The sequence below is a fragment of the Labrus bergylta genome, chromosome 3 (genome assembly GCF_963930695.1).
Source record: "Labrus bergylta chromosome 3, fLabBer1.1, whole genome shotgun sequence".
NCBI lineage: Eukaryota > Metazoa > Chordata > Actinopteri > Labriformes > Labridae > Labrus > Labrus bergylta.
The window spans coordinates 8,160,570-8,180,127 of NC_089197.1; the positions used below are offsets into that span (position 1 = coordinate 8,160,570).

The following is a 19,558-nucleotide window of genomic DNA, read 5'->3' on the forward strand; positions in this document are numbered from 1 at the left end:
CTGCTTATCAGAGACGAGGTGACGCAAACTTCTCACGAGTTACACGCCCTGACCTCCAGCTCTCTGATTGGCTGGAAAAATCAAACCAGTCAGCAAATGTTTTGATGCAAACTGTAAATCCAGCTGAAAATGTCAAATTGATCACGTAGATTCTTCAGAGTGAATCTTCAATATTCTTATGAATACAATGTTGATGAAAGCACTTCCTGTACACCTGAAGAGGATATTAAAACATGTCAGAACTGTTGTGTAGCTGCAGTTTGATGTGAATACATTCATTCATTCAAGGTTGTGTGGTTTCTTCAACATTTTTAAGTTCTCAGAATGATGATTCATTTCATACAGTCGCTTATAAGAGCAGAAACAAAGAGAACAGTTCAGATAACCTGAAAGATTTACTCCACATCTTTACTGTGTTTCAAAATGAAACTATTGAATCAATAAATAAGTGTCCTCCAAAACAGCGCCTTCCTCTGATGTTACTTAAACTTAGGCGGTGAAAATGTTGAATGAATAGTTCTCAGACTTCAGGAGTTTGTTCAGTCGTATCCTTCTTGTTCTTCAGTGATGCACCGGACTGCGTCTTTGACCAGATTCTATTGTGTATCGACTCCTTATTCCACTTCATAAAGCCGCAGAGAACATCTTTTCAAACTTCTCCGAGGACAAACTATTTCATTTTTCTTTCTTTGGAGGCACCCGAGCCGGTAGAAAAAACATGTCCTCAATCATCGATGTATTAAATACTGTATGGCCTTCTTTCTGCTCTGCTTTATACACTCATAAACTAAAGCGACAAAGAAGTTAAAGGGCTGTGACATGAGTTTATGTGTTTCACTAAATTACAGCTGCTGATGTCTAACGCTGACTTTTGGCCACCTGCTGCTGCTGCAAACGCTCTTTGCTCATTAAAACAATCGTGAAAAGACGCTGAGCCTTGGACTCTTAGACGGGCTCCTCTTCTTCTGCATGGGATGACTCACACTGTTTTTAACAAGTCTAACTTTTCACTGGACAAAAAAATAAACTAAATCTTGTTTCATCACAAAATAGAAAAAGCATTTATTGTTGACATTTTGGACAGTTGTTCTCCGTAAAGTTATAAATTCAAAGAATTGAGACAAAGCAACAAAGACAAACTTTAATATGGGTAACATCTGGTCTACCTTTTGTGTGAAAGGGACGTACAGAAGACCTGTCTAGTGTTGTAGTCAAGGCCACACTGACCGAGACCAAGACTTACCCGAGACCAGAGCGCTCTGAGACAAGACCGAGACTTTTAGGGATCGAGACCGAGTCAAGACCAAGACATTTAGGGATCTGTCCACCATCCTGTCTCTACAGTGGAGGCATAGAAAGCCCCCAAAAAAGATCTATATAAAACAGCTGAAATGTACTTCTTATTGTTGGGTGAAATTAAATGTATAGTTGTATTTCTAATTATGGCTGTCTTATACTTAAAAAGTATTAAAAGTTAACAGAAATAAAGCAAAACAGAAAAAGTCATATCTTGGTACTTTTCCACTCTCACACTGAATGAGTAATTTATTTGCACCATGAATGAAACATATCTAAATATAGACGCAGAACATCCAGTCAGCAGCTGTGCGAGCATGAGGGTGTTTTTTTTGTTAATGTGTGACACACTGATAACACACACACACACACACACACACACACACACACACACACACACACACACACACACACACACACACACACACACACACACACACACACACACTGTACAGTCAGCAGAGTGTTTAATGAAACATGGCGACAGATATAACTCATGAGGAACTTCTACTGGATTCATTCAGTTTGGGCTAAAGAGGTCAATTTAACTGAAACATCATCAGACAGATGTTACTGTCATACACACACACACACACACACACACACACACACACACACACACACACACACACACACACACACACTCACACACTCAAACTGAAAACACTGAATCAAGGACCTGCATGGTCGACTTTCAAACCATCAAAATCATGGAACATGAGAGAAAGTAAGCTCGACCTCAGAGGAATATATATGTTCCAAAAACCAGCAGTAAGGACCAACATGAAACTACACTGCATCACAACAGAGGGGGTTCATTTATGGAACAGCTGCAGTGCAGCTGATAAATAAGTTGATAAATAAGGAATGTCTTTGTCCATTTCAAATTTTTTCCATTTCCACAAAAATATTCCAGACAAGGTGGAAATAGTTTGAATATGACGTCCCGGGTTTATAGGGCGGAACAAGAATTTTGCGGAAAGAGTCCCAAAGTCCTCATAGGCGTCGACCATAGCGTCTACTGAAGACAAATTGGCACCACATTCAGAGGTTTAGTACATAAACACATTTTCAAGAATACCGTATTTAACCGATATAATTAAAGAGTCAGTGTTTGTAATGTTGGTGAGGTCTCCCTCTCAGACTCCCCACCCCCATCCGTGCTAGAATCCCAGTAGGCCGTGGCAGCAGAAGCTGGGCTCTCGAGTAGACAGAGCTCCCACAACCTTCAGTGAGGTGATCTGGCACTACTACCACCCGACCTCCCTGACGCCCAGCCTCCACCATCGGACTGTGTCGTCCCAACAACCACCTCCGTCCTCATTCATGCACGGCCTGCTCCGACATCCACCTCTATTGCGAAGCGCCAATTCATAAATGTTCAATTCATAAGTTTTATCTCGAGACACTTCACAAAAGAACATATTGGATAATATGCAGGAAGGATTGCTCCTTTGTATTCCTCTCGTTCCTGTTGTCCACACTTCCTCGCTGCTGAGGTGGAGGTCGGAGCAGGCCGTGCATGAATGAGGACGGCGATGGTTGTGGGGACGAAACAGTCTAAGTCTGTCTATTATCATAGCAGACTGTTAATTCTGTACATTTTCGTTCTTATAATCTGTAATGCTTACAGATGCATACAGATGTTGACATTTTGACCATTTTCTTTCTTTTCTTTGTAACCGACTCGGACCTCGGGATGTCTTATGTATCCCTTCTTCATGCAATGTTGTGAATAAGTCGACTTAATCAGATGTACTCTGTGTCATAGAGGAGCAAAACGTGTCCACCTGCTTTATATTGAATTAAAACACATCATGTTAAACACTAAAGCGTGAGATTAGTCTGACACACATCACACAGAAAAACAAACATTAATGACGGTTTTAAGTTTTAATCGTGACGACGTCTGGGAAAGTTGGATTTATCAGCAGCTGAGGCGCTCCATGTTCCATGTGCAGCTGGTTAATGATTGGCCGGGGGGGGGTCAAGTGGAGGAGCTCTGTGATTGGCCGGTTGGTCTCAATTATAGGAAGGTTTTCTGGGGATTCAAGCTCATGTTTGTCCACTGGATTCAATCAGAGAAATCAAAAAACTGAGAAACCACTTCTTCTACTGACAGATTAGTTCAATTTAAAGACATGTTTAATGATTAGAATCCTACAATCCATGAATCTCTCAATGGTTCAGCTTTCAAGTAAAGTTCTGACCTGCTCACAAACTACAACCCGACCCAGCTCCTCAGCTCATCAGGAGGTCTTTTAGCCATAACCAGCATCAGATCAAAGTCTGGAGCGGGGGTCTTTAGTTACTCCTTCTCTCTGGAACTCAGTGTAAAGCACATGGAGCTTATGTTGTAGTACTCCAGACCGGTCTCAAGACCACTTTTCAAAGGTGTCCTTCCGTTTTCTAGTTTAGAAAACAAAGGTTCTAGTTTTAGGATCGAGAGCATTTTTACTCGGTCTTGTCTCGATCTCAGAGTGGGCAGACTCCTGATCTTAAATCAAGACCGGTCGAGACCACCACTGACTCTGATTAGAAGAAAAATGCCCCTTTTCCAAAAGAACAAGAACATTTCATTTATACTTTGATTTTTATCCCCTGATTATGTTCATCCTGGTGTTACCGTTAAGTAAGTGACATGCCCGCTGCACATCTGATTTTTCATTGCTATATGCTTTTGTCTCAGTCTCGCCCTGCCTTGGTCTTAACTTGGTCTGGATCAGACAGAACATGAAGCATAAAATCCACAACACTCAAACATGTACTGGGTTCTTTGAGAGTTTCTTTTAGGAAACCTTTCCAATCAGGAAAACGGTTCACTTTCAATAACTCTTTCAAACTTCTTTATTGTTGATTAGGGAAAAGAAGGATACATGAAATTGTGAATCTTAAGTAGTTTAAGGGTTAAATCCTGCAGAGAAACGTCACAGACTAACTACATTTAAAGCTCAACTTCTTTATAAAACAGTTTCTGAGGCAGAGTATGTGCATCTATTTGTGTTTTTAAGACGAAAGAGTCCTAATGCGGACATTGAAAAACCCCAAATGACCAAAAACATGTCAATATTTGTTTAACTTGCTGCTAGCTGGTTTTCTCCCACTGGAAAGAGGAATTTAAAAAAAAAACTCATAAAACTTTCCAGCTGGTGCGTCTGAGTTTGGTTCCAGCCGCTCGTTTAAACATCCTCATTAGTTTTTTTATTCATTACATTTTCTCCGTTTCAGGAAGTGTGGAAATGAAGAAGGGGAGGAATAAACGACACCGAGAGCTCATTAGTGTTGGAAAGAAGTGATGAGAGTTTCACTTCTCTGACGCGTTTCTTCGTCTTGTTTGAAGACAAATCGGATTAAAGGAGTCGACGTCTTTTTAACAGGATGAAAACGCCTAACAACAGAGCGGAAAGTTCACATTTAACAAGTCGCTTTATATCCGTTAGGGAGTTATCTGCATGAAGAAACTTTAATGCATCAATTATATAGACATCTATGTGTTTTTATTGCAAAAAATAAATCACCAGAACAACTTTAAATCCACATTTGAAACCCCAGATTTCACACACAGATTCAGGAGGGTGTTCACTGGATGACGGTCACTGTAACCGGCTTTAAATAAACTTCATTGATTACTCATCATGCAGTTTTTGTACAAAAACAAGCAGATATGACCTTGAGTCAGTCTTACACAAAACTAGCACGTCGTCACCCTGATCCGTCTCCATGGTAACCGGCATGTCTCTAGCTACTGATAAGGACATGAATCAGACGCCTTTGAGATGACAGATCACACCTGTTCATCACTTCATCTTCTTCTTCTGCTCTGAGATAGTCAATCTGTCTCTCTGTCTGTCTCTCTGTCTGTCTGTCTGTCTGTCTGTCTCTCTGTCTGTCTCTGTCTCTCTGTCTGTCTGTCTGTCTCTCTGTCTGTCTGTCTGTCTGTTGATCTGTCTGTCTTCTCTGGTCAACCTGTCAATCACAGCCCTCTTCAGGTGTGATGCTTTCAGCTTCACTTCAGGACTTATCGAGCGTCATGTCCACTACAGTTTTTCTCAGTCGCTTTGGTACATTTCTCGAATCATCCTCGACATTTGCAAAACAGTAAGTGCATTTCTCAAAACAATTCGTACAAATAGCAGAACACCATGGATTACCTGCAAAAGCCAGTCTCTTGCTCAAAATCCTTAGTTCATCTCTCAAAAGTAAATATCTGTGTCAATGAACATGTCAGTGCCATCAGAATGACAAGTCCTTGTGTCATTGTGTTCGGATAAGACAGTCAAATTGCTAAGTCATGTTGTCAATATAACAGTGTACTCTGGAGGGCTGTTCTGATATAAACTATGGCTAAAGTTCTGATGACAATTATTGTAAATTGTAAGTTACACCTCAGTGTATGTGGGAGATTGATTGCAAGAGACTGGACAAGATTCACATTTACGCTTTCACTGTTTGTACTGTAATTTGTTGACAGACCATGTCATTGCGATACAGAAAGCTAATGCTTCACACATTTCCCTTCGTTAGAGAAAGTCAAGATTCACCTGGGAGCAATTTACCAATTCAGGACAGATTTAGAAAAAAAGTCTAATGGAACTGTATAGAAATATGTTTGACATATTATGACAACTTGTTCAACCATTTTGCATGTAAAGACTTATGCAATGAACTAATGCCTAAATGTTGTGAGGGGGGAGACTATTAAACAGAGACCCATTATTATAATACATTTTGATCAACATGACATAAGCAATAGATAATGTAGGAAACTGCAGAGAATTTTACATAATCATATGCATGGATGTACCAAAGCATTTGCAACTTGTTCAAAGAAATGAGAAACTGCATTTTTGATGTGCACAAGTGACACAATGGTGTGAAGATTGAACAAGTAGTTTTGAGAATTTCAATTCTGATCTGACAAATGTACCAAAGCGACTGAGAAAAACTGTAATAGTCCACAACATGGCTCAAATCTTTAATATGAACAGTTGCAATTACAACATACACACACACACATACACACACACAGTCATAAAAACGTTATTATATCCCGGATATAATAAATGATGAGAGAGGAAATGAACTCTGTGGTCTGTCAACACGTCGTCTGACCACCTCCTCCTCTATCACACACCTACTGTGCAAAATCTCTTTAATGTCATCATAAAACAGGCTGTAAGACTGAAATCTCATTACGTTAAATCATCTTACACAACTAATGATCACAAACCCAAGCAATAAATACCAGCATGCATTGCGGGTCAAAGCTTTTTACGAGCGGAAAGTATCTTCTGACTGATCTCAGACGCACGACAGAAGAGCGACCAGCATGAACACACGATGCAGAAACACAAAAAGTTCATATTTGGAGACATTTTTACTGAAATGAAGAATCTGATTTTCAAAAGAAGGACGTCAGTGTTTCCTAATGACGATGACAGGCATGAGACCAGAGTCTGTTAGCACACAAAAAAAATGTGTATTGGATCACAAATGTCTTTAAATATATGTCAGAAATGCAGACCTTTAGTTATCACTGGAATGCATGCCGTTATCTACTGTTATTTTTGATCCTGGGCCGGTGCTCAGCTGCACGTTCCTGTCGTGCGACAGCAATGATGTCATTGTCGGCAGCTGGCGAGACAGCAAATATTTTTCAAAAATGTGTTTTGTTTTATTGAGCTGAATAAGTTGACTAGATAGTCGACTACAGAGAGCTCCCTATGTAGGGATTAGGGAATGAGTGTGATGTAGGACACGACCGAGCTGCAGCCGCCGGTGCTGAAAAATGAAGTGAAAAAGCTGCAGTTCCTCGAGCGTCCACTTGACTTTGGTCCAAAACACCCAGAAGTCCCATACACTCCCATAGTAACACGTCTGTTTTGACAGCAGAAATTAACATGTGTACAAGCCAAAAAAATCAGCTCAGGTGAATTTTATTTTTGATTTATGCAGGATATGAGTTATGCAGGATTAGGATCGTGACAGATCTAAACGCAAATGGCCGCCGCGTTGCAGCTGTTCGTCAGGAGACTTAAAGGCTGCACACCTACAACTGAACAACAGCAGTGTTGATGTTTAGCAAACAACATCACTCCCTCTTGTGCAATACGACCTTTCTTTAATGGTGGAACTTTTCTGAGTTGATAAAAATGCTCTAATATCAAACAGGATGTTTAATATTTGCACAGGACAGTACAGGTGGGGGTTTGTGTGTGTTGCTCCCAGAGTCAGCTTTAAAAGAGAAAAGAGCAGCAAAATAAAACAAAAATCCTAAATGTGCTACACACGGTACAAAAATGACACACTCTGTGAAATATTAAGGAGACGCTGAAGAAGAAAAAACATTCAAAGACTTTTAGTTGACCATGAATAATAAACGTGCTTTTGGAAAGCTCAGAATATATTGAACTTGTTTTTCTCAGCTCGTCTTTTGATATATAAATAAAGTTATTTTAAAATGAATATAAGAAGCTCAGTGTCAATCAACAGGGGCATGACCCAGATTCTATGAAAAAGTTGAGGTCATCATGGTTGTTGCAGTCATTAATGGGGTTTTATTTTGAAAGCACCTGACAGGAAGCAGTATTGCATGTCTCCAATAACTCTCCTGAGTCTCCAGCAGTCTGTAAAGTCCGGACTCTGTGACTGGACGTGTCTGATCCGGATCATGGGCTCATTCTGTCGCGGGTACCTCCACCTTCTGCTCTAACCTCCAGCTCCAGCCGCGGAGCTCCAACATGCTGCCGCCGGGAAACGACTCCTCCGGCTGGGCTGAACTTTCAGAGTTGAACCGGTCCGAGGTCGCGGGCAGCGCGGCGGAGAGCGGCGGGGCCGGGCCGGAGGCGGTGATCGTGCCGGTGGTTTTCGGGCTGATCTTCGTGGTTGGGGTCGTGGGGAACTCATTGGTGATGGTGGTGATCGGGAAGGTGAGGTACACGGGCGGCGGGGGAGGAGGAGGGTTGAAGCCCTCCAGCAGCCCCACCAACATCTTCATCCTGAACCTGAGTGTAGCGGACCTCAGCTTCCTCCTCTTCTGCGTCCCCTTCCAGGCCACCATCTACTCCCTGCCGGAGTGGGTGTTCGGAGCCTTCATCTGTAAGTTTGGGCACTACTTCTTCACCGTCAGCATGCTGGTGAGCATCTTCACTCTGGTGGCCATGTCCGTGGACCGCTACATCGCCGTGGTGCTCTCCAACAAGTCTGCGTGCGTCAGGAGCCGCAGAAACGCGCTGGCTGGAGTGTGCGTAATTTGGACACTGTCTCTGGTGTGCTCGGTGCCTGTGGCGCAGCACCAGATCCTCACGAATCACCCCAAAGCCCCCAACAGTACCTTCTGCTGGGAGAGGTGGTCCGGAGCCTCCAAGCCCGCCTACAAGGTGACCATCCTGGTGATCGGGTACCTGCTGCCGCTGCTGCTCATTAGCTGCTGCTACGCCAAGGTGAGTTGATAAAGTGCTAAATTAACAGGATAATGTTTGACTCCCTGCTGCAGTAGATTGCAGACTAATAACAGGGGACCAAAGGGCGCACTCAAAGTCCTGCTGGTCATAAAATCTGTGCGTAAAAAACAAGCGCATGGAGACAGACAAATAGGACTACCGGTGAGAAGTTTCAAAATAAGAGGTAAAGGTTGACATTAAACTTGGTAAAAAAAAAACATTAAACATGAAATAACAATACAGTGACTCTTAAGTTGAAGTTAAATGGTCATGTAAAATATGTTTTTTTTTTCATTTACCTCTTGGGTTTGCGTGAAAACAGTCAAACCTTATATCCAAATAGTGGGCAGTATGTCCTCCCCTCATCAGCAGCACAGAAGCACCTGTCACTTTAAAGACGAAAGACTTTAAGGTCACCTTCGTTTTCACTAAGTTAAGCAGCAGCAAGCGTGAGTTAATGTCAGGTACTGTCAATTACTGTCACTTTAACGTCACTGTTGCTGTCAGTCATGTTCATATTCCTGTAACTTTTAAATGATTGTCACTGACCTTTCATTAATTCACAGTGTGATATTTGTTCTTTTCAGGTTTTGTTTCATCTTCATAAAAAGATGAAGAACATGTCCAAGAAGTCTGAACGCTCCAAAAGAAAGGTATCTGTTATCGGTTTATCGATCGTTTATCGGTTTCTGCTCTGGCTACTTATGTTGGGCGAGGTTGCTAGAGCGGGGTAAGGATACTTTTTTCAGTTGAAGTTGCAGTTGCTTGAGGAAGGTTAAGTTGCTTAGCACAGGTGAGCCCAAGGTAGATAAGGTTAGTGGAGCAGGGTGGGGTTACCGATGTCAGGTGAGAGGTAGGCTGGTGTAAGGTTGATGTACTTGTGAGGTGGCTGAGTTGGTTATGAGCTTGAGTCTGATGAGGTTGCTGGAGTCAGGTGGAGTTGATGGAGACAGGTAGCTCTGGGCAGGTGAGCTAGAGAAGATGCTGAAGGCTTAGGGTTTGGTTTGGCTGTCTCGGCTGAAACGGCCACTTTGCTGCTTCTTACAGGTCGGGTGAGCGCCTGTGCACGGTGGAATAGTCGGTCCCTCCAGGATTTCACAGACTTTTTTGGGGATTGTTGTGGCCAAAAATGCCTGATTTTGCACACACACACACACACACACACACACACACACACACACACAAACACACACACACACACACACACACACACACACACACACACACACACACACACACACACACTCTTCATCTGATTTCATTACACATCCAAATTAATATTTTGCCGTAAGCTTTTAAACCACTTTAAACATTTTACGACTTTGTATTCCTAACTTCTTCCATGAATACACGAACACACACACACACACACACACACACACACACACGAGCACGCACACACACACACTGTTTGTTTCGCAATCATACAAGCTCTATCCATACTTATTTATTTAACTCGCCTTGCTTCTTTCAGCACTTGCAATCGGACCGGATGCAACAGCCTCTGTCACTGTGCTATGTCTTGTATGTTGTTTCGTTTGTGTTCCACCACAACGTTGCACGGGGTGCAAAAAAAGCCTTGCACGGTCCTTAGCTGTAGTTTTTGTAGGTAAATATGTGATGTTTGTGTTGGACATGTCTGCATCTGCATATGTAAACAGGGAAGTGAGTTTAGTCAAATTGGTCACCGAACCAAATTGCGGTGATTGGACAAAATTGCAAGGTCGCACAGAATTCGCCGGGATTGGTTGAATTTGCGTTAATTGTTGGGATCGCAACATCGCAACTTCCTGGAGGGACTGAATAGTGGCTCCTAAAGTGTACCAGATGGTATTCTTCAATTATCCAAAGACAGCCCTCAAATTAATGTCATTACAGATCCAGCCTGCAGCGTTCCGTCCGAGTCTGTGGTCATCCAATGATGAAAGAGATAATGATGAAAATGATGATGGAAGCGTGGAGTCACGTTGACTGTCAGTGGGCTTTTATCATTTAATCATCCTGCTGATCTGTGACTCTGTTGCATGCTGGATGTAATCTGCCAACCCAATCACAAGTCGGAAACCATACCAGCGATCTGGAAATGAAGTTCTCTATTTTCCAATCAGGACAGGGAAACAGGAAGAAGACGCTGAGTTAAAATGCAAAGAAGAGGCATTGAGGTCTACTTGAAGTCATAAAAAGAATCAGTTTTTTGGAATATAATGTAAAATAATGGAATATATTAAATTAATGTGTAAATAACAACTGGAGTTTGGGATTTTGGTCATGGCCATGTTGGACCAAATTTGAACAAGAGGTTTGTACTGAAAGGAGCGAGTGGTGATCAAAAAAGACAAGTTATCAAAGCCTTACAGTCTGCAGCTGTGGCTCATTCATTAGCTGACAACAATTCTGACTCCAGTGCCTCAACAAACACAAATTGAGCCAATGAGCCAGGTATGGTGAGCACAGACAACGGACTGTATATAAAGATGGATGAAGAATGGTCCGCCTTGGAGTGAAGTCAAAAGATTTAGAGCTCCCTCTGCTGACTGGCTGCAGTAGAAGTCATAAGCCCCGCCTCCTCTTTGTTAACACTTCAGATCGATTTTTCTCAAACCCAGTGTTAATATTCAACAATTTTGTGTTCAAGTCATCTTTTTCCTGAGACGTTTCTTCTTTTTAGTAATATGTGCTATAAACGAAATAAAATGCCATGATTGACAGCTCTGTTGACAAATGAGGCCCCGCTGTGCAGTGCTGTGTGCACTGAATTAGCAGAGTACAACAGACACAGCGAGTCATTGAACCTTCATAACCATGAATGTCTGCTTCAAGCCTCCACTGAGGACTGTACCCACTTGAGGGATTTTATCGGTTTTATCTGTTGGTTAAATGCATGCATTCGTTAGCGGAAGCGGTGTGACGTCAATACCTTGGCTCTTCCAGCCGATCCATTCCGAATTTTCAACATGTCGGCTCGTTCCTGTCACAGCCGGCGGGCGAAATCAGCAGGCCGAGCCTCGGACTGAGAGCATGGCGTTGGAGAGGCCACCCTTGTTGACGGGCGACAGTGTGCAGACGTCCTGTTACGGCAGATCAGATCAGTTAGCAGGAGACAGTTTACAGCAGGTATCTGCCGCTCCTCAGGTCAGTGGAGCAGGAACAAAGGCTGCTGGGTAAATATTTAGACAGCGGGACTAAGAATAGAGGAGATTCCCCTCGCAGTCTGACTCTGAGATACAGCGACTGAAGTTCAGTCAGCAGAAACAGTCCGAGCTCTCCGTGGAGACAATCAGACATTTTCACTGTATGACACTGGCGTTTTGTTTCAGTGTTTACACATCCCCCTCCTCGCAGTAAATCATGTCCAAGGTGTTTAATGGTTGTGTTAAGACAGTGCAATCCTTTTTTTAGCAGTGAAATAAAATAAAACATGAAAAAATGAAGAAGGTGAGCCAAAGGTACAACATCCTCAGCCAGGCGTATTACATAACTGAGCCTGGCTGAGGATGTGGATTCATCTTCAGAGACTCCCCTGGTGGCGATTACAAAGAATGCAGGTTTAAGGCACTTACAAAGTTGCTTCAAGTTGCAACACATCCCCTTCGTTTACAGCCTGAGAAAGAGATGAAAGATTGATTAAGAGAAAGGGTCTCCCTAATCTGTGTAAGAAAACAAGTAAAAGTTTCACTCTGTTATCATATAGACTTGTAGCGATGTTCATCACATGGCAGGAACACATTCTTTCTGAACTTAAACATCAGTTATAAAAACCTAAAGGGGGTTGTCAGTGAACACGTCTCCGTCAGCTCGATGTTTGCTCATCTGAAGTGGACAGACTCTCGTCCACCTCCTGTCCCCTTCTCTCTGTTTGGTTTATGAAGCTCTCACTTCATCCATCAGTCCACACATCCACCTGCACTTAAACCTTGAGCACATGTAATGTATGTGGAGTGTCATGGCTTTTTTTACAATCTCATTTTTGTAGAGTGTCTGTGGAGTGTCATGACACTATTTTTGTACATCAGGGGGTTGTTGGAGAAGGGGGGGAGCTGCATCTGGATCTTGTTTATGGGCTTCTGCAGACAGGATGAAACGTTTCTTTTGGCAGGTCGTTTTATTCCTGATGGACAACAGGAGGCGGATGACAAAGTTTATTGGGCTGTTAGGACCTTTTGGAGCAAAATAATCAAACCAAGGCTCAAAACATGGAGACCGAAAACATACAAGGAAGCCACACAGATTTAAAGTTCCACCCCAAGATTTATTCAATGTGAATACTGCCACAAAGTTATCAAAGATTAAAAGAAAAAAATAGGGGATGGAGACCCGGCCAAAAAGAACAAAGATGGAAGGTTCCATCGCTTTCGACACCTGCCCTAAAACTACCTAAGAAGAAAAGAAACCAAAAGACCAAAAACAAGACCACCAGTGATCTCCAGAACAAACTAAATTTACAAAAACCATCTTTACAGGCATGGGGGAAAACAGTAGAAATTGGGAACAAAAGCTCCTCACCACATTCCTGCCCAGAGTGTGCGTGTGCCAGAGAGCTGCCATTCCTGGGTCCTTTAAATACCCCTCCTCCTCCGTGAGCACAGATTGAACTCAGGTGTGCAACAGGGGAAAGAGGAGGGAGAATCAAGGAGAGAGAGAGGGAGAGAGAGAGAGAGAGAGAGAGAACAGGTGTGCAGCAGGTAGAGGTAGAAACAGAGAGAACAGGGCCGCACAAACACAATCTCTTCTACTTTCCTGGGAGTGTGGATTCTAGAGCATTTATGAGCCATTGGTGGAATATTTATGAGGCTGTTTATAGAGTGTTTGGTGAGCAAATCTTGCAAATATTTGGAGAGTGCTTTCTGAGGCGGGTATTGTAAGAGCAAACTAATCAGTATCTGTGCTTACACAGTGTTTGGAGAGAACCTGTACAGTACTCAGGAGAACCTGGTCAGTATGAGGAGCGTCTTTACAGTTTTTTTAATTAGTACCTCTGCATTTCAGGTTAAACAAAATCACCAGTTAACATAGCCATTCTTAATGTGAATGTTAAAGGTCTCATTTCCAACAAGTTTAGATAAGTCTCAGAGCTGCCCAAAACATGTGTGTAAAGTGTCTTGTTCTAAATCCACTCTGATCCTGTATTTGCTCATGCCTATAAACTCCTCTATTTCAGCCCTGTTCAGAACAGGCTGTTTCTGTGTCTGTACCTTTAAATATGTAAATGAGCTGTGTCTGACCACGCCCCCTCTCTGGAAGGGCTTGGGTGTCTCAGTGTTTCTCGCTCCATGCCCTATTGTTTACGGTGAGAAGGCAGACTCAGAGGGCAGAACAAACACCTAGCTGTGGGAGGGGTTACTGCCCTTTGTGATGTCATGAAGGGAAAATCTCCAAACGGCCTGTTCGAGCACACATTTTCTAAAAAGTGGAGCAAGCAAAAGACGGAGAGGATGGACTTCTCTCATCATTGGGGGGTTTGTAGACAGACTAGAGACACATATTAGTGTTAGAGAAACATGGTGAAGTGGATTTTGCATAATATTTAAAGGTTTTAATAATCGTTTTTCAAATTGACGCCCGCATTAAAAATGGTAAAAAAAAAATGAACCTTTGTAATAACTAACAATTGGATTATCAGACTTGTGCACAGCTCTGAACCTGTGCAATATTTGGTTGAGAATCAGGACATTTTTGGGGCATATCTTATCAGTATTTGTGGGATATTTCGGCAGCATTTGAGGGTTTTTTTTTTCAGTTTAAGTATTTATCAAAAACAACACTCAGGTCACATTCAGTCTGATATTTCCTCTGTTTTTTCTTTCAGACGGCTCAGACAGTTCTCCTGGTCGTCACCCGCCTTCACCATCTGCTGGATGCCCCATCACATCATCGCCATGTGGGTGGAGTTTGGCCGCTTTCCCCTGAATGACGCCTCCTTCGCCTTTCGCATCGTCTCCCACTGCCTGTCTTATGGAAACTCCTGCGTCAACCCCGTCCTCTACGCCTTCCTGTCCGAGAACTTCCGCAAGGCCTGCCGTCAAGTCTTCACCTGCCGCTTTCTGTACTCGACGCCCCCCAACAGCAAGGTGGTTCGCTTCCGCACGGAGAACTTCTCGACAACACACTCTACCACACACTCCACCTCCAACATTTGAAGGATGGAGGAGGATAAACAGATTTATGACGAGAGCACGATTGTTTTTTTCTGGTGAAAACGAGCAGGAGAGCTGTGTTTGACGTGATCATTGGCTGACTGTACTTACTGATATCTGTGGGCACAGGATGGATGTTAGTATCAGAACACTTCTGGGTTCTGTCTGTAGCGTGAGCAGTGTGAGCAGTGTCATGTTTCAGTGAGCTTTGACTGTGAAGAGAAACAGTCACTAACAACAAAAAGGGACAGAACGCATCTGGCATAAAGCAATCCTGGAACCCATCGGCAGCTTTAACTAACGTCTTGAAACAGATATCCTGAAAGCAGGTTCCGCCTCTTTGTCTGTTACTAGATCAACTGAATATTAAGCCTGGTACCATACAGTTTCAAAATCTCAAATATTTTTGAAAATGTTAGAGTCCACACATGACGACAAATCATGACAGATTTAACGGTTCAGTTTTTATAGTGTGTGGTCAGCAACGAGGCGACCATCTCAGCACACCTCACACTCAGACTCATTTACCAACAACCAGAGTCTCCACTCTCAAAACATGTAATCTTGCGCGGTCGCTTAAGCGTAAACAAACATGATGGTCAAGCTAAATGTGGCTAGCTGTTAGATACCTGGTCATACAAATTATACAAACTCATTTCCTTGTCAGTTGGATTGAGGTTTGTTGTATAAACACTCATATTGTTGCCACAAATCAACCAGTTGAACCATTTCTGACTTCCACCTAACTTTATGCTTTGCGATTGCTTTCGTTGCCATGGTTACATTTGTTGTGCTTCCTGCTTTAGTCAGCTTGCTTCCTGATTGGCTATTGTTCCGTTCCACGTGACAATTAATAAGTAACAAGTAAATTATTATTCAAGATTTCAAATCAGGACAGCCCTGATCGTCTTCTGAGCAGATTAGGGAGGGTAAAATCACTCTTAACGCACGTCACACCACATGAGAACCTGACGAGGAAACATTTGGAACCATCAGATAATCTGGCCTTTGCAGACTTTTGTAGGAAGAGGGAATCAGGCCAGAAATCTGCTCGATTATCTTGTAGTGTGTACCCCGCGTTAGGTGGAGTATGATTTCTAAAATGGTCCTTGTTAGGCTTCAAAACGCCTCTTCAGAAACCAATGGATGACATCACTGAGACTACGTCCATCTATAGTCTTGGCCAAGAAGTCCCTCCAGTCCACCTGGAGACATTGTAAGACGATAGCCGATGGGTTCCAAGATTGAAGGTTTTATGGCATGATGTGTATCACTTGACATCAGGACATTTATGTAGCTGCTAACTGTATCTGTGAAAAGTCTGTGCTTCTAACTGAACAGAAAACTGAAGGATTAATCAAAACGTGATGAGCTCAAAGACATCAGCCATGTTTCCAGAATAATTACAGTTAAATAAGTTTTATCCACATTCCTCTCCAACCCACTCATCAGAGACACAAAGAAGTCAGATGTCTTGACTTGTGAGTGCATCATTTTTCCTGTTTATATGAAATGTATAGATTGTTTTAAAGCCGTCTCAATGAACCGGCCTGAGTTTATATATTTAAGTGACTATTTAGAAATGTAACAGACTGATTACTAAAGATAAATTAATGAATTGTACATATTTACGCTTCTGTGAGGAGTTTTTAGCTGCTAATTAAACAGACTGAACTTAACACCGATGTCTCTTCAGTCTATCAGTGAGAAGATGCATTATTTCTATATAAAGGTATTTTACATGTTTTTCACTCCTAGGTGTCAGATGATACGTTCAACAGCAAACTGCAAACACAACTTTCATTTATCCATTCAAAGATTTGGATGTCTAAAGGCCCTGACACACCAAGGAGATTGTTGGTGAGCGATCGTCGCCCTAGTTTTTACATTGTGTCCAGCTCCGTCACTACCCGTCGGCCTAATTTATTAATCCTGTGAGGGGAAATTCGTTTTTACACTGTGTCTAGTAAACATGCTACACAAACATAGGCCGAGAAATACACACACACATACATACATACATGCAAGTTAAACATTAGAATTAGGAATGATGATCTTTTGTGTCGCTGTCTAAAACATTACTTAAACGGTTAGAGGACAGGATCAACATAGAGACAAATGTTTTTATTAATTTATTTAAAATAGAGGCAGTGCACTTTATGAACATAAACATGTAAATATGGCAGATTGAAGCCTTACGCTCATTTCCATCTGTAGTCCCTCGGCAGGTTGGTGGTTCACACATATACAAATTTACATAAATTCACAATGACAAGCAAAAGAAGTTTTTTTTTTTAAATGTGAATGTTGGACCTTCAAAAACTACATGAAGTCTTGTTTGTCGGATGTCGACTGATTTATTCCCATGACACCACTCAGGGCCATCCACAGAAATACCTGGGCCCCTGAGAAGCCCGCTGAATGGGCCCACCCAGGATATGATTTAACTCAACGTATGCACATTAGATCAGTACTGTTAGCGCTATAGCCTCCTGGCTAACATAAGCTCCCTCTGCCTGGCTCCCATCAGCCTTCCGAGCCGACTGAAATACGTTTGTTAACAAGCTCTCGTTGGGGTCAAACGCCCGAGCCAGCTGCCTCCTTTTCTTCTTCTTACTTTTGTCTGGTATCCTAACTCCTCAAATGGCTATACTGGCCTACATAACTGGTATAACAGTAAAGTTCACTGGGCTAGCTTACGTCGGTAACGTTACAAATAAAAGGTTCGTATCATTTTAAGGCGAGGGTGTTTATATTTTGAAACAGGGCACATTTTACTTCAGCAACAATCAATAAAAAGTGTGTTTTAGTGCATTAAAGGCACATAAATATATCAGAAATCAAGTCTATCCTGTGTAAATGTGTCTCTGAGTCATGACTGTCTACAATGAGGGAGAAGCTCGAGTCCCGCTGGCTGTGTTGTTGTGAGAAACGTGTTTACATGGACGGGACGGGCGGCTCCTCCCCTTGTGTTTAAAAGCTGTTTTAGTCAAGAACTAGAGAGAAGAAGAAGAACATACTCACTGATTATTTGGATGTCACTTAAGAGTTTATAGATCACGATCATTCTGTGTCAATTTACATGCAATATGAAGCTACGAGCTAACTAAAGAGCGCTAACATTAGCATGCTAACACAACAATGCAGGACACAGGTGATTGAACCTCAAGCAAAGGACAATTTTATCTGCCTCTTCCGCTTAATGGTGCTTAATTATGGTGCGTTGTAATTCATAACTCAAGTGGAGAGGGGTTGGAGGTGTCTGGCTGGAGGAGAGCGGAGGCTTCAGTATGGAGGAGGTGTGGCCAAACATCAGTTTGTTTTGGTTTAATGCTGGAGCTCAAGGGCGACATCTACTTAATCAAAAAGTCGCACATTCTTCCTTTAAGAGGTCATGGTGAGTATTTAGGTGTCAAATAAAATGTGTTTATTGTTGCTTAATATTAGGATGGACTATGTTTTTTTTGGACCCTCCCCATGTGACTGGGCCCCAGAAAGCTTTCCCCTAATCCTTAAAGAATGTAACTTGGCATATTTTATAAGTATCCCTGATGTGGAGTGTGTGTATCTGCCTGTTTTCGTCCATCCAGCCATAATATCTGACAAAACGACCTTTTGAGATTTTAAAACAAACACTTAATAAAATAAAAACATGTGAAGCACACATGGGAACATATCTTCAAATGAACAGAGCTGCAGCTGTCAAACAAGAGAAGTCAAAAACAGATAGCGCCCTCAGCTGGTTAAAAAAAGAGTAAACAATATTATAATATTGTAAACAATATTATAAACAATATTAAACAATATTCTAATATTGTAATAATAAACAATATTTATTTTTTGTCAAATTGATGTAGATTGTCTCTATTTGCATGGATTTTAAATTAAACTTTAACAAAAAGCATGTTGCAAAAATCAAACAAGAAGGGAAACAAGACAAAGTCAAATAACAATTCAAAACATTTTCAAAATAAAATCACATTATTAACAGTTATGATCATTTCACCTGTGTCAACTTTACTCTCCAATCACATGAATGGATGGGACGAGGTGGGCTGGGCTGAGAGGTCGGCCGTTGAGGAGGGGGCCTCAGGCAGGTGTGCTAACAGACGTGTTTGTTGTCGGATGAGTTTCCGGTTGTTTCCAGTTTACATCCAGTTCTCCTGAAAAGTTGCAGCAGCAGAAAGAGGCGTCCATGTGGAGCTGAATATTTTCAGGTGAGTCCATTTACCTGTTCCTCTCTCAGTCTGCTGACGTTAAAGTATCCATGTTTGTTAAATTCTTTGTAACCTGTGAACTTTCAAACCTCTGGATTTGAGTGTTTGTGTTAGATATTCTTAAAACTGCTTTTTTTGTTGACGATGCTTCAGAGTCATGGAGATGAGCTGTGAACATTTCTAGACTCTTCTCCCTGGGAGTCAGACATTCCTCTGTCCTCTACTGGAGGCTGGCGGGAGCGTCGGCAGCCTCCAGGAGGAATACCTGCAGCCCATAGACTCTCTAAACATGGATGTCTTCTCAATGATGTCACCCATTAGTTTGTAAAGCTGACTTCTGAAGCCCAGCGATGGCAGTCACCATATTGGAAATGCTACTTCAAACTAGGCAAAGAGCTGGAGCTGAGGCTGGTCTTAAGCCTCATGGCCACAATGCCACCTGTCAGTCAGATCAGCCACACCTCTTACT

The 19,558-nt window shown here is 42.2% G+C and overlaps 1 protein-coding gene across 1 annotated transcript; it reads left to right on the forward strand.

Annotated features, from left to right (window-relative positions):
• The first annotated feature begins 7,882 nt into the window (after window positions 1-7,882).
• Window positions 7,883-16,551, forward strand: galr1b (galanin receptor 1b). The gene is given in 4 exon segments (XM_020656484.3): window positions 7,883-8,738; window positions 9,326-9,391; window positions 14,545-14,574; window positions 14,576-16,551. Coding segments are annotated over 4 exon segments (1,098 nt in total). The 5' UTR covers window positions 7,883-8,036; the 3' UTR covers window positions 14,876-16,551.
• Window positions 16,552-19,558: the final 3,007 nt, after the last annotated feature.